Genomic DNA, 8,348 nt, shown 5'->3' with positions numbered 1-8,348 from the left:
CAGAACTCAGTCCCATGGCTCTCACCAATTATAAGGGAGTAGGAGAATTGTGCTTTTCTTATAGGTACAGGGGGGAAATGTGTTAAATGCCTGCCATTGTATCTGCAGTTGCATTAAAAAATCCCAGAGTAAGAGCTGCCACTGACAACATGCAGACAAGGATGAGAGCTGGTGCTGGAGAAGGATTTGGATGGAGCTTTAATTGTGTATTGCTTTTTTTTTTTTTTTCATTTTTCTTTTATTATTCATATGTGCATACAAGGCTTGGTTCATTTCTCCCCCCTGCCCCCACTTACCTCCCTTACCACCCACTCCGCCCCCTCCTTCTCCCCCCACTCAATACCCAGCAGAAACTATTTTGCCCTTATTTCTAATTTTGTTGTAGAGAGAGTATAAGCAATAATAGGAAGGAACAAGGGTTTTTGCTGGTTGAGATAGACAGGGCATTGACTCACATTGATTTCCTGTGCATGGGTGTTACCTTCTAGGTTAATTCTTTTTTTTTTTTTTTTTTCATTTTTCTTTTATTATTCATATGTGCATACAAGGCTTGGTTCATTTCTCCCCCCTGCCCCCACCCCCTCCCTTACCACCCACTCCACCCCTTCCCGCTCCCCCCCTCAATACCCAGCAGAAACTATTTTGCCCTTATCTCTAATTTTGTTGTAGAGAGAGTATAAGCAATAATAGGAAGGAACAAGGGGTTTTGCTGGTTGAGATAAGGATAGCTATACAGGGCATTGACTCACATTGATTTCCTGTGCGTGGGTGTTACCTTCTAGGTTAATTCTTTTTGATCTAACCTTTTCTCTAGTACCTGTTCCCCTTTTCCTATTGGCCTCAGTTGCTTTAAGGTATCTGCTTTAGTTTCTCTGCGTTAAGGGCAACAAATGCTAGCTAGTTTTTTAGGTGTCTTACCTACCCTCACCCCTCCCTTGTGTGCTCTCGCTTTTATCATGTGCTCATAGTCCAATCCCCTTGTTGTGTTTGCCCTTGATCTAATGTCCACATATGAGGGAGAACATATGATTTTTGGTTTTTTGAGCCAGGCTAACCTCACTCAGAATGATGTTCTCCAATTCCATCCATTTACCAGCGAATGATAACATTTCTTTTAAGGATGTTAGTAGCTCATGCAATTTGGCAGTTATCTGTGGTTATAAAAGGAAGAGCTTATTGAGAGAACTTCCAGTTTCATTATTAGTGTTGAGAATTCTGAGTAAGGCATAATGTGTATCAAAACAACTTGTTTTGTACAGTAAATAATACAAGGAAAGTAAATAAATCTATAAAATATAAATAAAATTGTGCATTTGTTTCTTTAAAAAGGAAATAATGTTACAAATGAGATTTTAAGTGACTGCTTTTCTGTACCAGTGAATATTAATTTAGGAACACTATAATAATAAATGTATTGCTTGGGTCTTAAAAGGATTTTGTATTCATCTGTTCCCACATATTAGCCAGTCAGGATTACTGACAAATCACCAAATATCTCTCATGAATTATTAAATAAATTCAATATTGATAAATGCTGCCTTTTTGACAATGTATTTTGATCAAATCACAAAATTAAATATGGATGTTAATGGTTTCCTCATTAACATTTCCTCTTGCCCTACACAATTGCACAGAGAACAAAAGTTAGGTCTCAGATTGAAATACATGCTGCTCTTCTAGGATTTTATTTATGAATACCCCAGATAGTCAAAATTCTCCCTAGGTAGTCAAATTCTTCTCTAGAAAACATTGTTCTAAAGAAATTTGTATCTGGGATTCTATACACTGCACTGCCAATCATCACAATGTATTTTAGAACTTGATTTAAGTATACTTCAATAATTTCAAGTGTTTTGACAGGAGAGGTTAATTGTTAATGTCTACATGTTCATACTTTCTTGGTAAGATACTTGGTACCACTCATGAGATAACTGAAATTTTGCTGACTGAATATATGGACTAAACTCAATAAAAGGGCATGTTTATATTTTTGTACAGCCTGTGAACTCTGAATGGCTGCAATTTTGTTTCTAGTGATAATACTGAGTTCATGGAGATGTCATAGGAGATATGAGAACACCAATTTTATAATTTATAAAATAACCAGTGAGAATCAAGTAATGAGAAAGGGTAAGGGGTTAAAAGGGAAAGAGAAGATTTGGAGGACATCCAAAAGGGAGAAAGAAAGCATGATGGGGCATGGAGGCATAATTAAGTTGAGAAACTTTTAGACTTACGATCTGGTAAAACAGGCAGGATCAGGACAACCATGCACTTTATTTTATAGGTAACATTCAAGACCCTGATAAGTGAAGTGATCTTTCAGTGTCACATACCACTTTATCCAGGGGCAGCTAAGGATGAGAAGAACATAGGATAGAGCTAAGTGAAAAGGAGAGCAGTTGAAATTCAGAGAGGAGAGAATAACTGTAGTTCAGATCTGGAGGGGAAATGAGAGATTGAGAGGGAAGCCCACGGTTGAGGGAATCTACAGATTTTCTTGGTTGTTGTCAGTTGCTATTGGAGATGATTGCCTGTTGGCACAAGAAGGAAGTCAGATGAGAGTTATGAAGGCTTACTTTGTTGATGTCAGACATCAAAGACCAGCTCTGCTGAGAAAAGGAAACATCTGCGTATGACATGCTGTTTCTTCAACTTCTACTGCTGACTCTTCTCCTCCCAGGCAGCAACCATGCGGACAGTAAGAACATCTCTGTCAGCTGCCCAGCTGGGTGGATCTGGGTGGAGTGTGGTGGGCTTTCCCAAAATGCATTTCTTAAGCCAGGATGCTTCTCTCCAAGTTCAGTTTTTTCTTTTTGAGGGTGGTGCCAGAGCATAGGGCCCTGTGAAAGGAAAATGTTATTACAAGCTAGTCATTATACTTCTTTCTCTGGTAGCTGATTGATTTTCTATCTTCTTTCTGTTCTGTTTGTCTTTCCTTTTTTCTCTTTTACTGCTTTACCTTCTTCTATTTACAGTGGTCCATGATATGGTCTCATTCCATATCATCCAGATCTCATCCTATGCTAACCAATCTTGGGTACAAAATCAGGGCTCAGGTTGGTTGGATGAGTTGCAGACTCATGGCTGGGAGAGTGAATCAGGATCAATAATTTTTCTGCATACCTGGTCCAAGGGCAACTTCACTGATGAACAGTTGACAGACCTGGAGCTGCTATTCCGTGTGTACTTCATTGGATTAACTCAGGAGATTCGTAACTATGCCAGCCAGTTTCAGTTTGAATGTAAGTTCACCCAACTAGGGGAATTGTTTAGATGGTTCTTCTTATTGTTAGAAATATTTTCTACTAATTTCTGCACCATTCTTCATTATCCCATAGCACTATAGAACACTACATGCATAGACTCTTCAAGTATATTTCAGACATTTACCCAACATTTTCTAGACTTTTGCTACATCAGCAATATTTTTTCTTGTGCTATGTTATTTTCCCCCTGTGATTTCTTTCCGTGGCCCAAATCATCAGGGAAAATTGTCTTATTCTCTGCTTGACTTTCTTAAATTATGTTCTGGATGAGACCATAATTCCCCCTTCTCTTCAATTTATTCAGAAATATACAATTATTATCTAACAAATTATGAAATTACCACTGCCATAATTTTAAAGTGCATTTTGTGCATCATGAAATGTTGTTCTCCCATCTCCCTCATCTAAGTACCCTACCTCACTATATGGGGTATATTATGTAGCTCATCTATTATTTCCCCAAATCTTCTTTAAACCAATCTCCTTTAATTCAAGGATTTTATGTCTTATTGCACCCCTTCCCATTCCCAGAATTTTTTCTCTCTCTTGTTCTTGATTATACAATCAAGAGACATATTTGTCTCATTCTCATACCCTTATAAATCATTCTACATGTTCCACTTCCACATAAGTCCCTTAGATTCTCATATCATTAATCTCAACTTTTGTTTTACTTGAATTATTTTTCTCATTCCACCCTTCCCCAAGATCCCTTTGAAATGCAAGTGAATGCTGGCTGTGAGTTGTACTCTAGAGAGAGCCCAAAGGACTTCGTCCAGGTAGCTTATGAAGGATCAGATTTTATGAGTTTCCAAAACACATCGTGGGTGCCATCTCCAGAGGGTGGGAGTCCGGCCCAGAAGGTCTGTGATCTCCTCAATCAATATGAAGGCATCAAGGAAACAGTGCAGAGCCTTGTGAGAAAAACCTGTCCCCAATTTCTCTTGGGTCTCCTGGATGCAGGGAAGATGTATCTTCAGAGAAAAGGTCAGTGCAGCTCTTCCCTCTTAAGATTTTCTATTTAAGTCTTCCCTACCTACAATGCTCTTCAGACTTAGGACAAGGAAGAGGACAAGAGGGACAGGGGCTGCTGAATGTTAGTGTCCTACAGGGGGGAAAAGATAACTGTGCATATTAATAAAGATATATTTGTTCCTGAGCCATGTGTTAAGTGTGCACATCTGATTACCTCTTATGTTCTCTGTAGTGAAGCCAGAGGCCTGGCTGTCGGGCCACTCCACCCTTAAGTCTGGCCGACTATTGCTGGTTTGTCATGTCTCTGGCTTCTACCCAAAGCCTGTTTGGGTGATGTGGATGAGGGATGAGCAGGAGCAACTGGGCACGAAACATGAAGATCCTTTTCCCCATGCTGATGGGACTTGGTATCTTCGGGCAAACCTGGATGTAGCGGCTGAGGATGCTGCTGGCTTGTCCTGTCGAGTGAGGCACAGCAGTCTAGGAGACCAGGATATCATTCTCTATTGGGGTAAGTCTGGGTTTGGAAGTGTGAGTAGGTGGTCATTAAGAATAGGGGTAGGAAATAGGAAAGTTTGGTTATGCCAGATCTAGATGAGGGATGTCAGGTAGAAATGAACAGGTAGAAATGGAAGAGTGGGACATCAGAGACAAATAGATAAGGAAGATTTTGGGGAAGATAAGGAATCTTTCCTTGGATAAAAATGGGACTAGAGTGACTGAAATACGTTGATTGATGTGGCTTATACCTAATGCTCATACTAAGTAAGGAAATCAGCAGATGAAGTAAAATCATCAGTGGGTTCCAGATGAAATGTATGTCTCTAACATTCACAGGACGCCGTCTTTCTGCGAGCTTGATCTCTTTGGCAGTGATAGTGCCTTTGATCCTTTTGATAGTCCTCATGTTATTGTTTAAGAAGCGATGGTGAGTTCTCTGTATTCCTTGTCTTTCCCAATTTCTTATTCCATATTCCACTGTTAACTCACTTAGCTTTTTTTTCCCTTGAAAACACCTAATTCTCAGTCATCACATCCTATTTACCCAGGTTTCTCTCATTTATATTCTTTTACAGCTCTTATTGGAATATCCTATGAGATGCATCAGCATGCATAATGCATAATGAGAACCCAACAGCCCAGGAACTTAGAACAGCACAGTGATACATCCTCTCTACAATCTATTTAAGTCATTTTTTCTTTTTGCCTAATAGTTACTTGCTAATATAAGTCAATTTAATTTCTGTAACTCTGCATTGAATAACATCTCCATTTTTAATAGTTCAACTGACAAAGCCCATTTTGATGTCATTTCCTTGGAAATTTTTCTTGAAAGTTAGAAAGGTGAATATGGTTGATGTATTTCCTATATGAGTGAATATAGAATTTTAAACTTGTTGAAATCACCATAAGATGGGGACTAAAGTAGTAATGAGAAAAATAGAGGGGACGAATCAATTCAGGTTATAATACTTTTATATATGGAACTGTTACAATGGAACACCCTGCATAGCTATCTTAAATAAAGAAAAAGGTCATTTTTAAAATAAACATGGAGAACAGGAAGGCAAAATGGGTCCTGCCTGGGGGGGTTGGTACCAGTTGGAGGGGGAGGACATAAGGAAAAGGTATAGGAGGGTTAATATGATAAAAATATTATGTATTCATAAATGAAAATGGAAAAATGAAACTATTCCAGGAATGGGATCAGGAGGATAAAGGAGAATGATGGAGGGGATAAATTCAACTACGATACATTGTAAGAACTTTTGTAAATGTCACAATGTACCCCCAGTACTACAATAAAAATTTAAAATAAAATACTATTTCACAATAATAATAATAATAATAAAAGAAATATTTCTTAGCCATGAGAGGGAAGCATATTTTCCACCCTCTGAACCCAGAGAACACTTCAACTGTCCTCTGGTTCATAGTTTTTTTATCCTCATGTTTTTTCCTGACATTGTAACTTTTGGACATTGATGCCTCTCTTCTTCTTTAAATGTTTATTTAGCTGAGAAATTTTAGCATCCTTTAGTGTCCTTGTTTTCTTTCTAAACCTGTTAAGGGAAAAATACAGCTTAGCTGTTTCACACACTATTTTTCTAAATACAGAGTCAACTCTTTCTAGATTGTTCTAATCAGAGAGAGAATATGCAAGTCACACATGAAGGACAGTGGCACAGACATTTCACAGAATGGTTAAAGAAAAAGGAGCAAGGAGTTGCAAAGATTTCTTCTTCAAATTATCTACATCCTTCTTGCAGTAGTTTTTGTTTCTTTTTAAAATTTTTGAATCAGCAATGTTTATGTAAAATTTCCAGGAAAACACATCTATTTTAAGTGTACAGTTTCATATAATTTGATAAATGTACACATTCACATAAACAAGACCACAGTCCTCTAACCCTGCAGCTTGCATCTAGTGACCTTTGAGCCAAGTGAATTTAGATTTGTTTTTTCTATAATTTTTTAAAGATGGGAATAAGGTATGAGTATTTTTTGTATTTGACTTTGTTTTCATTTAACATATAGTTATAAGTAAATAATGTTCTTGAGTATATCATATAACCTGTTCTTTTGTATTGCTGAATAGAATCCCATGCAAGTAATGCTGTAATTTTTTAATCTGTCTGTTCTTTGATGAGCATTTGGGTTGTTTCTAGTTTGAAACTCTTTGAATAAAACATTTTGTTGACTTTGCTTTCTGTGTATTTTTTTTTTTCAGTACTGGGGATTGAACTCAGGGCCTTGTGCTTAGTAGGCAAGCGTTCTACCCTGGAGCTACATCTCCAGTCCTTTGGCTTTTAATTAGTTTTCTGGATAGGGTCACACACTAACTTTGTCCAAGCTGGCCTTGAACTGTGGCAGTCTTCCTCTACCTCCCAAGTAGCTGGGACCACAGGTATGTACCACCATCCTCAACTTGTTTCTGAAGTAGTCTTATTAACTTTTACATGGGCTAGACTTAAACTGTGATAGTATGTGTGCTATCATGCCATGCTTGTGTGTCTTTATTTAGTTACTTCTTTGAACAAATTTTGTAGATTTTATTTGCCTCACAGTTTGTAGTCACTGATGACTTTGCTCACTTTTTATTTCTTTTAAATATGTAATTGCTATGTCCTTCATCCTCAAATCCCAGGACTCAATGCATCCCTTCCTCCATTTCTTCCTTATTAACCCTGGCTTTCTAAGTGTCACTCCTGGGTCAGTGTGGTTTAGTAGTAGGTACTGTGGCCTAATGCCTTAAGCCAGTTTGGCTTCTTTCTTCTACTGAGGACATCTGTGTGGGTTGGGGCACATGTCCACTGCTTGAGCAGTTCATAAGTCTGCCCTGAGATGTACTTTCTCTTTGTGCAATGTCTTGTTTTTAACCATGACAGGTAGATATCTCTGGACTTCTTTGACCTCTCTTTAGCACACATGCAGCCTTACAAACCTCTGGAAATAAGTGGGAACTAAGCAAAGTCCATTGTGTTTGTCTTATTTCCCAGATGTCTTTATTAAATTTTACCTGGTTTGTTCTTTGCCTCAGTCAGTATTGGAGACTCTTGCAGTTGCAATGTTTGCTTTGCTTTTTGCGACCAATGTCAGTTTTTCCTACAACTTCTCTGGGCATGAGGTATTTTTGTGGAGTTCTAAATTGGGTCTGCCCTTCTGGTAGCAGCAAGACTGTTGGTACTCATCCAAATTATCATCTAGCTAGGGGAGAGATGGGAACAGCCCCCACTGCTCTTGTGAAATCTCAGGAAGTTATTTCTGAATGAGCTTTTCTCAATTTGTTGTATGACCTTGGTCATTTACAGACTCTGACATGGATCATTTTGAGAATTTGTCCAGTAAATACGGGTACATGTAGTACTTTTGTAAAACTTATAAATGAAACAAAAATACTAGTCCTAAAAATTGGCAGCAACGATTGGGCATGGTGGCTGATGCCTGAAATCATAGCTACTTGGAAGACAAAGATCAGGAGGATCATGGTTCAAGACCAGTCCAGACTGACAGATAGTGAGTCCCTATCTCAACAAATGAGCTAGACTTGGTGGCATGCATCTGTCATCTCCGAGATGTGGGAGGTATATACAGAAGGATTGC

General features: G+C 38.3%; 1 protein-coding gene across 3 annotated transcripts; it reads left to right on the top strand.

The window, feature by feature from the left end:
• Positions 1–2,385: 2,385 nt before the first annotated feature.
• LOC109693876 (T-cell surface glycoprotein CD1c-like) lies at positions 2,386–6,950 on the top strand. Of its 3 annotated transcripts, none has more exons than XM_020175482.2 (6): positions 2,434–2,701; positions 2,979–3,245; positions 3,978–4,256; positions 4,477–4,755; positions 5,082–5,172; positions 5,321–6,950. In XM_020175482.2, exons 1-6 carry the CDS (start codon positions 2,641–2,643, stop codon positions 5,340–5,342), a joined length of 999 nt encoding a protein of 332 aa, XP_020031071.1. In that variant the 5' UTR covers positions 2,434–2,640; the 3' UTR covers positions 5,343–6,950. The 3 variants fall into 3 exon arrangements, with proteins under 3 accessions (XP_073903857.1, XP_020031071.1, XP_020031077.1); XM_020175488.2 differs by having other exon boundaries at positions 2,557–2,701; positions 3,137–3,245; XM_074047756.1 differs by lacking the exon at positions 3,978–4,256 and having other exon boundaries at positions 2,386–2,701.
• The last annotated feature ends 1,398 nt before the right edge of the window (positions 6,951–8,348 follow it).

This window comes from Castor canadensis, chromosome 11, assembly GCF_047511655.1.
Source record: "Castor canadensis chromosome 11, mCasCan1.hap1v2, whole genome shotgun sequence".
Taxonomy (NCBI): Eukaryota; Metazoa; Chordata; class Mammalia; order Rodentia; family Castoridae; genus Castor; species Castor canadensis.
This window is presented reverse-complemented; position numbering and strand designations above follow the sequence as displayed.

Excerpts from the sequence above, each read along its gene's own strand:
- LOC109693876 (XM_020175482.2), top strand. The coding sequence starts at position 2,641 with ATGCTGTTTCTTCAACTTCTACTGCTGACTCTTCTCCTCCCAGGCAGC. Across the intron at positions 2,702-2,978 it reads AGGCAGCAACCATGCGGACA|TGGTCCATGATATGGTCTCA; the intron begins GTAAGAACATCT and ends TTCTATTTACAG. Across the intron at positions 5,173-5,320 it reads TTATTGTTTAAGAAGCGATG|CTCTTATTGGAATATCCTAT; the intron begins GTGAGTTCTCTG and ends ATTCTTTTACAG.